The following is a 15,060-nucleotide window of genomic DNA, read 5'->3' on the forward strand; positions in this document are numbered from 1 at the left end:
TTCTCCACCCACACCTGCGTCCCAGACTTAGCCGTGTCTAGAGGAGAAGTGGTTCCTTTGCCAACGGCTTCTCCCTCATCTCCCTCTTCTCCCTGCTGCTCCTTGGCCTCAGCGGAGCGGAGCGAGGACCTGCCTGACTCTCCTTGGCAGGTTCTCACTGTGATACTCGTGCACAGCTTCAGAGGGACTGCTTCCTGAATGTTCCCCGTCTGCACAGGGAACGGCCGTGGACGCATTCTGCCCAGTGGTCCAGTGCTGCTGTTTGTGTGTGGCATGCGCATGTGGTTTCACATGCACAGATTTATGTGCATTAGAAAAACACTAACGGGGGGGGGCTGGGGAAGACGGCTCCGGGGGCTAAGAGCACTTGCTGCACCCGTGTGAGGACCTGAGTCGGGATCCCACCACTCACGGAAAAAGCACGGTACAGCCACGCATGCACCTGTAACCCCGGAGATGTAGAGGGCACAGGTGGAGGACTGCTGGGCCTTAATGGCCGCCAGCCGAGCTCCCGATCCAGGGAGAGACTCTGTCTCAAAGGAATGAGGTGGAGCGTGACAAAGGAGGGTATCCAAGCTCCTCCAGGCCCTTCCCTATACAGGGGCACCCCCCCCCACACACACACAAAGGCTCATACACCACAAACATGTAACTAGCACTCTCTGTCTCACTCACACACACACACACACACACACACACACACACACACACACACACACACACACAGGAAAACCCTAACCAGTTCCTAGATTAGCAGTTTTACTCTGCTCACACGGCCATGGTCTTCCGCAGGCCCAACAGCTTCTGACCACTTTTCTTGCAGATCGTTTTCTGCTCTCGCTCACAAGCTTCTCAGCCTTGCTTGCTGCTGCAAAGACATGAGTTTGTAAGGACGGTAGCTGCGCAGAGGCTGACACCTGTAGATACCTCTGGATCTTCTGTTTGATCTCAGTTCTAGGAGCGGGCCACTCGGTAACCTCTGCCTGGCCACCATAGAGCGACTGTCGCTTTCCCAGCCCGCCCAGCGGGAGACGTCGCTCTGGCATGTGCCTACGTATTGAGTTTGCTTTTCTGTCTTCCGGTTGTCCTTCTGTCCTGCGTTGGCCTGTTGCTGCTGCCTGTCCATTTTCCACGCTTGGTTGCAAAATGAACTGTCCACCTCTTTCCTGTGTGCAGGAGCAGAGGTGGCTTGTCTTTTCAGTGGCTGCCCAGGAATTTTGGTACAAGGCTGGTGGAGAAGGATTGTGCTTTCAGATTGTGTTCTTAAGAACAGTTGGAAACACTGGACCTGGACCGCTGGGCTTACCTCCCCGGCCCCATCTGTACCAAAGCTTCCCTTTGCACCATGTCGTTTAAAAGCAGAGCTAAGAAAGTGGGGGCCCCTTCTGTACTGAAATATAAAAGACCCAAGGAGAAAGGAGAGCCATTTCCCTTTGGGCCCCAACACAGTCCCTCCCAGTACAGTGCATGCTGAGTTATCTCGTTAGGTCTGCACTCCTAACGAACGCCTCAGAAGGGTTCTTGCTGAGTGAGGGGAAAACACAGCCCCATTTTGTCAGGCAACCAATACAACATCTTTGTAAATTACCCACTGTGGCTCTGGTTTTAAATCTCTTGCCGTCGTCCGGTGCCCATGCTGGATGGACCGTGTGCTTCTCCGGCACCTCCTCATTCCCGCTCACTCCGCTGGCTCCCAGACACTGTCTCACTAGTTGCCTCGGCCCCATCCATCTCTGTTCCCTACCGAGTGTTGTCGGGGGCCCACTTCTTACGCGCTGGCTTCTCACTGACACTCTACCTTGCCTTCCCCTCAGCCCACGTCACCCGAAGAACAGTTTGAACAGCAGCCTGTCCATTTTACGATCGGTTCCCAGGAAATGAGCCTCGAGACCCCTCCTCCAACCACAGCCCCTCAGGTCGCGCCTGTTCCCAAACCGAGAACTTTTCAGCCTGGGAAAGGGATCGAGAGGAGGCCGAGCAGCGGCAAGACAGCGCTCGGTGAAGCGCCTCCCGTGACGGGTGCGACGGAGCTACCGCCTCCGGAGGCCCCGTCCCTGGCTCCCAAGGTGCCCCCGAGGAGGAAGAAGTCTGCCCCGGCAGCCTTCCACCTACAGGTCCTACAGAGCAACAGCCAACTCCTCCAGGGCCTCCCGTGCGCCCCACCGCAGCCCGACGCCTACCCGCCCTGTCCGCAAGCTGCGGCTCTTCTTGGCGTTCCATCTGCCGCAAGCCCTGAGACGGATGAGCCCAGACTGGCGGAGCCCGAGGTAGCTGCTTTCCATGGTGATGATCCAGACCCCTTCTGGAGCCTTCTCCACCACCCTAAGCTGCTGAATCATACCTGGTTACCCAGGAGCTCTGACCCTTTAGACTTGGGGTCCAGGAACTCGGAGAGGACACACACAGACCCAGCACAGGTCAGCGCCTCAGTGGCTGAGAGGGGGCTGCCACCAGACCGTGGCGGGAAAGACTTCAGTCACTGGGTGGCAGCCAGTAACAAAGACAAGAGGACAACATTAGGCGTTTGATCCAGGGGCGAGGACGTGGCCCGTCGCCTTTGAAGATGCTCGTTCCGGATGTTCGCCCTCCTCGTGTGGGCATTGCCTGGCCTGGTTGAAAGGGATATCAATGTAAAGTTGTACTGAAAGACTTGGCGCGTCTGTCACTCGTGTGTAGTTTGTAGAGATTGTCTCCCATTCAGTACAGTCATTCAGCGGCCACCAAAAGATTTCATTCAAGACCTGTGCATTCTAAGCTTGCTCTCAGGGGGATGGGAAATGTGCTGTCGGATTCAGCAGATGGATTTTAAAGGAAAGGAATCTAGCTTGCCCAAGATGCTCTCACCCACTGAATTTTAAATGGTTGTTCAACTTACGTGTGTATACCATTTGCCTGTTGTTTTTGTCTGCGTTTTACGGATTCGGGGTAAGTGGTGGGTTCATAAAAGATAACATTAAAAGCAGTTGGGACCATTCAAAGCTGTTCTGGCCCACTTTAAATCAGGTTAAGGAAGGGGGGAAAAGTCAGTTGAAAACAGCAAATAGGTCAACAGCATGTCTGGACCGTGCATTCTCGTGAGCCCTTTTTTATGGGGTTGCCCTTCATAGCTTCAGGCTCAGCAGGAAGACCTCATCTGTACTGAGCATGTGTGTGTGCTGATGTTCCTTAAACAGTACAGTGTAACAGGTGAGCACAAGAGAATGTGTAGGAACTATACACTGTGCCGTTGGGGACTTGGCACCTATGGATGTGGGTACCTCAGGGTGTCCTGGGACGGATCTCTCACAGACACTCAGGTAACTACCCAGGTGTATTAACTCTGATTATGGATAAGTGCTGTGGGAGCTGGTGGCAATGGTGGCGATACCTGTTTTGGTAGTGACAGGTGCACCATGAACTTCCACGCCACTCAGATATGGACCAGCTGACTCCTGCATGCCCTCTACAAGTCCATGGTCCTGAGCTGTGGTATGCTGCTTAAACCAATTTCTATTCACCCCCTGGATGAAACCTCCTCCATATTGTTCATGTTCCATAAAGGCACAAAATGTGAAAACTGGTACTGGCCCATAATGACTGATCTTCATCGGTGTAGTTTATGATGGTTCCAGGAGTGTTCTATATGGCTTTATGAGGAAGCACCTCCAGGGCAAGGAGCGTGGTGGGCTTGGTATCTGCGTGTCTCTTGGGTCTGTGTGTTACCTTCCCATTTTCATGCATTTCTAATACTTCTCATCTCTTCTCAAGAACTGATAAAGACGGCATGATGCTATTTTATATTTAAAAATATTGTGAGGCCTACAATCTATTTTGAGCAGATATCACATTTTTGTGTATAAAAAGTTCCTTAGCTGAAGAAGGCCGAGATTGCAGGGTCACAAGGTCAAGACCAGCCTGGGCAACAGAGCAAGATCCCTTTTCAGAAAGAAGGAAATTGATTAGCAAACCTGTTATGCCAACTTCCATACTTCGGAGTCTTTCACATCATAGACCCATACAGCAATGTCCTGTGTGGCCTCTTTTGGGCACTCCTGCAGTGAATGCTAATGGTTGGGACAGCCATGGTCATTTTGCTTGGGACATGCCACTCTCTTTATCACCTACCAGACCGCTGGGATTTCAGAAATTATTTTCACGGTCACATTTGAGATATTTTGTAAATGGTTTAAATCTGGCATTCAAGAACAAAAGTCCATGTATCTACATTCATCTGAAAAGGGATCAGAGGAAAAGGAGCTGCTGACTTACAGATTAAACAGGCAACATGCATATTTGGCAGTTATAAAAGATGGTGTGGGGGCCCTGGAGACATGGCTCAGCAGTTAAGAGCACTGGCTGCTCTTCCAGAGGACCTGGATTTGAATCCCAGCACCCACATAGTGGCTCACAATAGAGTCTGTAACTCCAATCCCACAGGATTTCTGGCCTTTGGGAGCACTGTATGCTCAGACATACATGCACACAAAACATCAATAAAAATAAAAATAAATGAAAAATTTGAAATGGTGTATGGATTGACCATTGTTTTCAGTGGTGCCCAAGTACTTTTTAAAGGATTGTGTGGTTCATCTCGTGCGTGTTCTACAAATAAAAACCTTACAGGAAGCGTCAGAGGTTCAGTTCAGAGGTGGGCTGCCTGGAGATGTTAAAGGATTGGCCATAATGTTCCTTCCCATGAGTGCAGTCATGATGGAAGACTCCTGTTTCTAAACTCAGATGCCCTTTCCTGTATATACCTTCGTATCCTGCCACAGAGGAGGTGAATTTGATGGCAGACACATGTAACCCCCAGTCAGAAAGGCAGCAATGGAGGTCAGCCCCACACAGCTGCTTGCAGCGAGGAAAGCACTCCAGCCTCTAGTTTCTTTGTTCTGCACAGCAATGGACTGACCCAGAAGCCAGGAGCCCACGAGGTAAGTCCTCATCAGAGAAGCGGCCGCTCCTGGGAGTCTGAAAGTGAAGAGCCCACACCCAGGAGTGTGGGTCAAAAGGAAAAGTTCATCGTTAAAAACTGAACAAGCTGGGCATGCTGGTATAGGCCTGTAATCCCAGCATGCCGGAGGCAGAGGCAAGGGGATCTCTGTGGGTTCGAGGCCAACCTGGTCTACAGAGTGAGTTCCAGGACAGCCAGAGCTACATAGTGAGACCCAGTCTCAAGTAGGGGAAAAAAGGACAGTTGGAATGGTCTTACTAAAACAATGCTTACTACTAACTGGAGGATGTCTTAAGCCAATAGCAGTAGGTTGCATACGTCAGCAGTGAGCAACCGCCCCCAGACTTCCTTCTGTGTTGGGTTTGTTTTTGGTCTTTGGTCTTGGTTAATGTGACTGACGCTGCCATTGCTTTAAGCATGCTGCAGTTCACCACACTGTTTCAGGGGTGGTACCAACAGCTTCACATGGCTTCTCAGACCCTAGGAGAGCCTCTTTTTAGAGTTCCTACATATTAAGAAGAAAACTAAGGTGACTGAAATTAGGAAATCTCAAGAAATGTCTACAAAGGTTTAAAGTTGCTGAAGTTTGAGATACTTAAGAAAAAAAATCTCAGCACGTGCAGGGAGTCATGTGCTAAAAAGCATTAGCTTTAGAATGGTCGTTTCATTGGGAAGGAAAACTATGAAAATGATAACCCAGACTAGTGGTTAATAAAGTCTGTGTGCTTTGAGTTGGTAATTTGTCCTCATGGTGGATACATTCACTTCTGTCTTTTTAAAACTGGAGTTCTTTTCAGACATGCAGAGAATCCAGGACTCTCTCTTTGGCCAGCCTTCCTCTACATCAAATGCCACTGCCAGCTCTTTTGTTTTTGTTTTGGAGACAGGGTTTCTCTGTAGCCCTGGCTGTCCTGGGACTCACTCTGTAGACCAGGCTGGCCTCGATCACGGAAACCTGCCTGCCTCTGCCTCCCGAGTGCTGAGACAAAGTCATGCACCACCATGCCGGACTGCAGTTGCTAGTTCTGACTGTGTGATGTTTTGTTTTGTTTTTCAACAATGGAGCTCAGTAGAAAAAGACAGGAGAATAATAAGGTTAAGAATTTATGGCTTGAGAGCCTAAGAGGTGGCTCAGTAAAGTAGTCAGAGGTGCTTGCAGCCAAGTCTGAAGACCTGAGTTCAATCTCTAAGACTCACAAGTGGAAGGAGGGGACTCCTCAAAGTTGTCCTCTGACCTACAGTACACTCGTGCGCACGCATGCACGCACGTGCAAACACACACACACACACACACACACACACAGAAACTAAGTAAAGAAAAACCCCTAGAATTTATCATGTGGAAGCTGCTCTCAGGGATCACTGACATGACATACACGAATTAGGCTCCATTTGTGTGAGAATTGAGGGGCGAGATGGCCTTCTCAAGGCCCTTAAGGCCGACTGAGTAAAGGCTGAACTGTGAGGGTGGTTTGCGTACATTTCTTCATGGGAACAGATGGGAGTCTGTATCTTTAAATTCTGCCCATGTCGGTGGTGGCAAATGCCTTTAATCCCAGCACTTGGGAGACAGATACAGGCTGATCTCTGTGAGTTCAAGGCCTGCCTGGTTTACAGAGTGAGTTCCAGGATAGCAGGCCTGTTACACAGAGAAACCGTCTCAAAACAAGACAAAGTCCTGCCCGTGTTTCTTCTAAGCTAATTAGTCACAAAATACAGTTACTACTGTTGAGTTCTCAGGAGTAAGACTAAATATACTGGTCATCTCACGATGGTAAACCAATAAGGATTTGCTTTGGCTGTGTGACTCGGACCTGGCCAAGGAAGGGGCCAGCAGGCCGCAGAGCGTTTGTTCCAAGGTGGTAGGAGCCGGGCTCAGACTCCTCACAGCGCAAACTTTCGGGCTGAGCCCCGCACCGTGATGAGGACAAGGTGGTGCCAGCAGAGGCTTAGTGGAGCATGAACATGAAGACATGCAGGGCTCCCATATACTACCTGCCCCCCCCCCAGAGAGCACCCCGGATACCCTGCACGGGATCAATACAATTGATGAAGCTGCACCTGATGTCGTCACCTCTGACGGCCTGGCTTCACATTAGACATCACTCTGTGCTGCACATTCTGAGGTATGATGACACAGGATCTATCAGTGCATTATCAGAGCTGTTTCACTGCCCTAAAAACCCTGACCCTTGCACCTCCGAACCCCAATTCCTAGAAACCTCACCCTCATCTGTTGCCGCCTTTGCAGAATGTTAGATTTGCAGTCCATAGTGTGACTTTCCCACACTGGCTGGTTTTTTGTTTTTTTTAACCCAATGACAGGAATGTCAGGGCCCTTCCTGTCATTTCACAGGGTGACAGCACCTTTCTTCTTAGTACTGAGTTTTCTCTTAGGATGCACCAGTCACCCACTGAAGGAGAGTGTGGTTGCTCCCAAGCATTGCCAATTGAGGGTGAAGCTGCTGTAACTATCAAGGAGCAGCGTTTCTTGGGCATAAATTTCCCACACATCTGATTTCACACCAAAGCTAAGAATGTGTTTTCTAGGAATTGCCAAATGGTTGTCAGAGGAGCTGTGCCATTTTGCATTCCTATTGGCAATAGGTCAGAGTCTCCACGGCTCTGCACCCTTGTCCGTACTCGGCACTGTTGGGATTGTGACTGTTCCGGTAAGTGTGTCATATAGGTTCTTAATGTGACGATGAACACCTTCATAGCCTGCGTGTGTGTCTATGGTGACGTGTCTGCGTCCCTGGCCAGGGCTTAGTTAGGCTTCATTTCCTTACTGGTGAGTTTTACCATAACTCATAAAAAAATAACAATTGTTTTCCATAAAAGTCCTTCATCAGCTGTGTCTATTACAGACAATTTTTCCCAACTACTCTTTATGCATTTTAATTTGTTTCAACTGTTTCCTTTTTCTGCATTTATTGTTTCTAATTTTAAAGCTGTGTTCCATTACTTCAGATTCTCATATATAACAAGATATTTAAACTTACAATCTTACAAAGCCTAGCTTCACCCTTTATATTTTAGCATGAATTTTTCTAGTTAACTGCTCAATTGTAATTTTGCTTTTTACTTTTCTTTGACCCAAGACATGATTGAGACTAAGTGTGAAGAGAGAAGACGAGTGGATTGGGAGTCTGGGTTTGTTTTTCTACCCAAGGTCTCTCTCTAGCTCAGAGTGGCCCGGAACTAGCTGGGCCTCCTGCCTCAACCTCCCAAGTGGTGCACACGCCCTTTTTAAAGTTTCCTGTTTGTGGTCATGTGTACGTTTTGTTTTGAGACACTACATAGCCCTGGCTGGCCTGGAACTTGCTATGTATATCAGGTTGGCTTTGAACTCAGAGATTTCCCTGCCTCCTGAGTGCTGGTATTAAAGGTATGTGCCATCATGTGCAGCCCAAGATATATTTTTTAATGATTTCATCAACATATTTCTAGTTGTGGGTTGGTTTACCCCAAATGTATCCATAAATTAACATTATTCTAGAAATCTATGTATGATAAAATACCACATTATATTCCATGCCATTACATTACACACTAAGTGACGTACACTCAAGGTGAAGCTCTAGACCTCATCAACACTGCTTGGGTTCCTGCAGCCTGACTACATCTGTTCATTACACTGATGGCCGTTTTAAGGACAATTTAGCTGAGACTGTGATTCCTCCCTCCTTCCTATTTCTAAGGTGAGGTAGGAGGGTTACTTGGTTTCTCGGGGATTCTGTTTGCATTTTAAAGCACGGTATTTTCATTCTTTCCGTTTGCCTTCATGCAGTCACTAAAGGCACTCGGGCCTTCAGCGATGCTGCCAGCGCCTGCCTGCCCTGCAGCGGATAGCATCTTCCTCCCGCAGCTACTGCGCCTCTGTCCACATCAAGCCGTGCTCGTGGGCTCTGCGCTCGTCCAGTCCTTAAGTCCGCTGCTTCTGTACCACGCCATTGTGCCCGCTGGGCGTTTCAATCGCTTCCTTGTTCGGGTTGTGCTGCTTTTAGAAGTGCGCCTTGGCCAGTGCTGCCCTTGTGTTGTCCTGCTCCAGCTCGAGAAAGGACATCATTTCTTCCCCCTTGGTCTGGTGTATGACAAACCTCATTCACACCTTTGTGATAAACGGTCTTTCCAGCATGCGGACAGAGCAGAAATGCTGTCTACTCGGAAAAACAGCCACAGTAATTGAATAACACATCGATAGCTCTTCTCAGATTCCAGTTTTAAAGCAGAACTGTGTCTACCTTCACGGCTATGACAAGCACCTGGGCAGCGAGTGGCCTGTGGTTTCGGTCACTGGTCCCACTGAGTGAGACGGCATCACGACAGGATACCAGGGTCAGCAGAACTGCTCACCTCATGCCAGGGAAGAAGCCGAGAGTCGGCAAAGGACCAATGCAAGATGGAACCAGTATGCTAAGAGCAACGAGGTGAAGCCAGCATCTTTAGGAGTGGCACTGGGTAAATCCAGAGATGGAAAGTATGTTGGTGTTTACCAGGGGGTTAGGACAGGAAGGGAAACTGCTGCTCAGTGAGCGATAAACAGCCTGAAATGACAGTGGTGATAGCTGGTAACTCTGAACATACTAAAAACCAGTAAGATGGACACTTCAAAGGTTAAAACTTGGGGCTGGGGATGTAGCTTCCCGGCAGAGTATTTGGCTAGCATGCACACGGTCTTGGGTGTGATCCTAGTGCTACACCAAAGGAAAAAAAAAAAGGAAATGAATTTCATGTCAATAATGCTATTACTCAAACACAAAAAGTCCACCAGCCTGACTTCCTACTCCCCGTACCAGAAGTACCTCTAAAGAGAACACAAAGGAAAGTTGAGAGTCCTAATACCACTTGGTTAGTGGATCTGGCAGCTTCACATAGTTGTTTTCATATGCTGACCCTTACATATTCCTTATCCAGAGCACAGTACTGCACGACTAGTTAAAATATCCTAGAAAGAGTATTTAGAAAAAAGACTGTTCTCAGCAATATGAAAAAACAGAAGCATACAAGACTGCCCGTGCACACAACTGGGTGTGTGAGAACCCGTGAGAAAGTGTCAAATCTGTAACTGACACACTAACAGTTAAAAGCTGGCACTACAACATTATGCATGGCACCCAGGACAAACATGGCCTCTGCAAGTTCTAGTCTGTTCTCTCCAAATGGCATTTTCATGGTATTCGGAGTTGCCTGCCAGGGCTCTCGGATGAGCTAGGACAGTCTCGGGTGGACAGGCACTCTGGCCAGAGCAGCTCTGCCCCTAGGCCTAGGCCTGGCACCATGGAGTTTCTTTTAGACCAGAGCAACTCCATTTAACCCTTCCCCTGTGGCGTCCAGGTCTGTGTGGGCACTTCCCAGTGCTGGTGTGAAGAGCTGCCTTCCGTCTGCACCACGCTGCAGAACAGGCCGCCACTGTGGCTGCCCACCTGCACAGAGCTGAACAAGAGGAGAAAGCCATGTTTCCTGCTCTGTATTCACACAAAGGCAGCTGTCAGTTTCCAAGGTCCTTGGCTAAAGTTTCACAGATGAACTGTAGAGTACGTTGATATAAAAAAGCATTCTTGTCTTCGGCTTGCAAATGTCCAAATGGTTGACATCCACAGGAATTAGATCCCCAATGCCTAAATCTGAAGAAACCAGAAGTGTCAGTCAAGCAAAGGGATGCCAAGCTCGCCGAGCGGAACTCTGACTCATGTGAAAATGGACGCCCAGTGCGTGTGAGTCTGAGATTCTACTTTCCCGACTTCCATGTGGGTTCCAAGCCCTGCGCACTGCACTGTGGTCTTCCCTGTGCCTGCTGCTAGTACGAATCATTCTGCTGCTCTCCTAAGAGGGGGGTGCCCACGTGGAACCTATTCTAGGTCCACATCCCCATGCTCATTCTCGGGAGGGGACGGAGACAATGACAGGATTGACTGCGTCAGTATTTGACTGCTTGAGGGACCAGAAAGGGGATCTGTTATTTCAGTCTGGCAAGTCCACCTGGATGCAGGTAACAAGAGATGCCAGTGAGTCACCACCGAGTGGAGGGAGGATGTAATAAAGGGAAAGGGGACAGTCAGCATGACGGGGACAATGCTGTGGTGCTGCAGCAGCTGCTCAGGAGCCTGGCTCTGCTGCTGCGTTGACGCCGCTGCTGTGCAATGTCCCAGCCGAGGACCTGGGGTTCTGCTGTAGAGCTGCTTTGGGATCTGTGGGGGTATTTTCCATTTTGTGTTGTAGATCCTGAGATAAGGACAAAGCTCATTATGCACACTAAGAATCATCACTAAGGCAAGCACATGGTGTGTGGGCACTAAGAGCTGCCAGGAAGGACCTAAGCCAGCCTCAGGAAGGAGTTCCAGGAGATGATCCTCAAGCTGAGGAGATGTGGCCAGTCAAGGGAGGCACTTCAGATAGATGTCTGGTGGCTACAGTGCAAATGAGGACACTCTGAGGAGAGCTTGCATGCCGAGTCTACACTGTAGCAGCCGGTATCCAGTACCCCACCCACCCTCTACTCACAGCTTAACACTAGTTTTTCTTTTCAATTATTCCTGCTTGAATATTCCCCATACATCTTCCATTTACCAAATCTTCCAAACTTTTATATCCTACATTTACTACAGGTTTCTTTAAGGTTTTTCTGCAGCTCTCAATTTGTTAAGTACGTGCCCCTTTTATTCTAGCTTACAGAAGTGCTTGGTAGTCTCCTTACCGAAGTGTTGGTGTCTAGCTAGCCAGCCAGCCAGCTGTTATCTACTCTATACAGGCTAAAGTCAAGGATGTACGCTTGCAGAGGGATTGGAATCTGTTGCTAAAAAGTATAACGGACTTAGGCCCTGGATTTTTTTATTAACCTTTCTCCCGTATATTCCCAAAACACTGGCTATAAAAACTGACATCTATTAAATGCTGGGTCCCATCACCTAGGCACCAGTGGCCACCCTGCCTCAAGACTGAGTACCTGCAGACTCCACGGGCACTATGTGCAGTTTAATCATGCTGCCGATAAACGTTGGTTGCGTTTCTACGAAATTCAGCACCTGGAAGTTCTTGTCTTTCGCAAACTCCACAAAGTCGTCCTGTAGTGTCTTCAGTGCAGGAGAATCTATGAAGCAGAATGAGATTATGGCAGTCTGATTACTCATTCAGGACAGAGGCATTCATCTTTAACTCAGAGAGGAAGGACATTAAAACTGATTCACAATGGACTCAGGCAGGAGAGGGGCTCACTCAATAGCTAAGTGTTTGCCTGAGGTGATGGAGGACAAGGAGGAAGGAATCCCTTGCTCCACTGGCATTAGAGCATGTCCTCAGGATTCTGACATCTGCTTAAGACCAGCTGAGACATCTAGCCTTGTGGACTAAACATAGCTACTGCATTCTCGAACTTTCCATCAGGAGTCAGTCATTGTTGGACTGCATAGCCTGTAAGCCATTCTAATAAATCCCGTGTGTGTGTGTGTGTGTGTGTGTGTGTGTGTGTGTGTGTGTGTGTGTGTGTTTCAATCCACCAGTTCTGTTCCTCTACAGAACCCTGATTAATTCCCGTGAGGACCTGTCTGGATCCCTAGAACCTGTGCAGAAAGCCAGATGTGGCTACACAATCCTAGCTCTGGAGGGGTGCAGGAAAGACAGGAAGCTGTGGGGTTTATTAGCTAGTCTGTCTGGCCAATCAATGAGCTCCAGGGTCAGTGTGAGAGACTGATGACAACTGATCATGACCAGTCACCTAAACACAGAGAAATATAGACAAAACAGAAGAAAAAAACAGCGGCCATCAGAAGTCTGACTAATACTACTTCTGTGAAACACAGGAACTTTACAGAGCACTCCAGTATCTTCAGAATGATTTGAGAAGAGTCACAATACAGGACATGAGTAAACAATAACCACCAAACAAGGGGAAAAAAATAATGCTTGGGCTGTAAGAACACAGAGCCAAGATGGCTGAAAAGAGGCATCCTGTGAGAGCTTGGCCACAGAGAAGCTCTGAAACCTGGGAAGGGTCATCTGGCCCCACAGCTCTGCACATCTGGTTGCCATCACTTCAAGCCCAGGTTATCTATGGCTCTTTTGGGTCTCTACCCTCAAGTCTACATTCAGTGGACTGCAGCGTCAGCTCTGCTCATTCCGCAGGGCCTTCAGAAGGCTGGAAGGGATGGGTACTACACATCATGGAAAGAAGTGTAACACCGTGAAGGAAAGCATTAATTCTCTAGATACAGAATCAAAGGCAATGGAAGAAATGGCTACAGAGGAATTAAAAACCGTGGAGCCTAAGGAAACTTAATGAGATGAGGAGAATAAAGAACATGGCTGGGAAGATGGTCAGGAGGGGAGCGCGTGCTGCTCCTGGTCCCCAGCGCCCACGTCCTCTGAACTCCAAGGATCCAGTGCCTCTGGCTTCTCAGGGCTCTGTTACTCAAATGCACGAGGCAACCTGTGTATACAAAGGCATGCACAAAACTTAAAAAGAAAACTATTTTTAAAAAGATTGACTATGAGTGAGAAATAGACCAATGGCAGAAATCATTAAAAAGAACCAATCAGAACTTGAAAAACTATAAAAGAGTTTCTGTAATGGATTAGAATGAGGGGAAAAAAAGAAACTCTGACCTTAAGGACAGGTTTGATTTTTAAACTCAGTCTACACGTAAAGGAGGGAGGGAAAGGGAAATGGAAGAAATAAGATTCCTACTATGAAAACTCAGAAGGTGAAGAAAATGTGAAAGTCAATGAAAAGGAGATTCATAAAATAACAGCCAAACTTCCAAACATTCAGAGGTACAGACATCTGTGTACAACAGCTCAGAGGACCCCCAGACACTCAATAATAGTTTACCAAGACATAATTTTTAAAAATGCAAACAGTGAGAATGGAATGACATGCAAAATACTCAAAGAGACTGCCAACCAGGAATACTACACCCCGCAAAATTATCCTTCAACATGGAATAGTGAAGCCTTTCCCAGCTAAGGAGATGCTGAGGAGACTCCACAGCAGCAGACTGAAGTAGGAGGAAAAGACAGCCATCATCAAAGCACACAATGGCACACACATTCACCAGAAGGCCCGGAATACAGTTAACAAACTAGCAAGAGAACATCACAATAACCCTACAGATGGATGATTTATAGTCTCCACCCAATCACCAGAGACCTTGTGATGTGATGTCTACAAGAAATGCATGTCACTCATCTGTAGGGACAGCTGTACTCTAATCAGAAAAATCAGGTTTGAAGTCAGAAACAGACAGGATCAGTTCAGCACGAGCATGTAATGACTGTATGTGCATGCATCTAACATGGAACCGGCCAACTGTGTAAAACAGATGTAAATGTGGAGACGGATCAATACAGTAACAGTTGGAGACCTTCAGACCCCACTTTCCACGATGCTAAGATCATCATGGAACAAGCTGAAACACGTGACACACAGTGACTGGGCCTAACAGGGATTCTGAGGACGTTCCGTCCAAAGTGGCAGAGTGCACATTCTTCCATCCACACAGAGGCTTCTCTAGAATAAATCCCACGATAAGCCACAAATCAAGTGCTGATGACAAACACACTGCTTTATAACAGGCTGTCTCAAAAGTTTGTGTGTATTTTGACAGTTGATGGTTTCCAAATTCATGGAAAAAGGCAGTGTACTAGCTTGGAAGAAAAATCATAATTTGTCTAAGTTTGACTGGTTGAGATAACATAAAAATTACGTCTATACTCAAGTAGATAGTTGGTTAAGAAGAAAAAAGAGAAGTACCAAAGAAAAATCAAGCTGAGTTAAAAGTTGTATGCAAATTTAGAACCAAGACAGTATAATTAAGGAAGAAGCCAATTCTATTTCCCCCTCTTTCCATATGGTTAATGTCCATACCGCTGCAATTCCCTTCACAACAGAAAGCTTTACCCTTGCTGAGTTCTTTGACTTCCAAAGAAGGAAAGAGAAGATATCGAACGCTAACGGAGTATTCAGCCAAGTGGGATCCGTGGTGAGGGACACTGTAAAAAATGATTCCTCTGGTATTGTTTATCATGGCGTCCAGTTCTGGCTTCTTGGCGGCTTCCAACAGCATCTTTTTGACAAGAAGACCTGGCCAGGGTGAAGTAAGAGACAGTGTAAGTTGTTTCCTCTCTTCTGT

At 47.8% G+C, this 15,060-nt stretch overlaps 2 protein-coding genes across 3 annotated transcripts in view; one reads left to right on the forward strand and one right to left on the reverse strand.

Moving 5' to 3' along the window:
• The window catches only part of Synj2 (synaptojanin 2), a 103,748-nt gene extending 99,794 nt beyond the window's left edge, over nucleotides 1–3,954 (forward strand). Inside the window, 2 exon segments of the mRNA XM_028888632.2 lie at nucleotides 1,815–2,518; nucleotides 2,520–3,954. Coding sequence (XP_028744465.2) covers nucleotides 1,815–2,518; nucleotides 2,520–2,634 — 819 coding nt within the window. The 3' untranslated portion in view covers nucleotides 2,635–3,954.
• A 4,227-nt stretch (nucleotides 3,955–8,181) lies between these two features.
• Serac1 (serine active site containing 1) overlaps nucleotides 8,182–15,060 on the reverse strand; it is a 40,996-nt gene continuing 34,117 nt past the window's right edge. For both annotated transcript variants that reach the window (XM_028888624.2, XM_028888623.2), the window contains 3 exons: nucleotides 14,829–15,011; nucleotides 11,880–12,023; nucleotides 8,182–10,560 (listed from right to left, as the gene is read on the reverse strand). In XM_028888624.2, coding sequence (XP_028744457.1) covers nucleotides 10,445–10,560; nucleotides 11,880–12,023; nucleotides 14,829–15,011 — 443 coding nt within the window. In that variant the 3' untranslated portion in view covers nucleotides 8,182–10,444. The remainder of the gene's footprint in view (nucleotides 10,561–11,879; nucleotides 12,024–14,828; nucleotides 15,012–15,060) is intronic.

The sequence above is a fragment of the Peromyscus leucopus genome, chromosome 8a (genome assembly GCF_004664715.2).
Source record: "Peromyscus leucopus breed LL Stock chromosome 8a, UCI_PerLeu_2.1, whole genome shotgun sequence".
NCBI classification, from domain to species: domain Eukaryota; kingdom Metazoa; phylum Chordata; class Mammalia; order Rodentia; family Cricetidae; genus Peromyscus; species Peromyscus leucopus.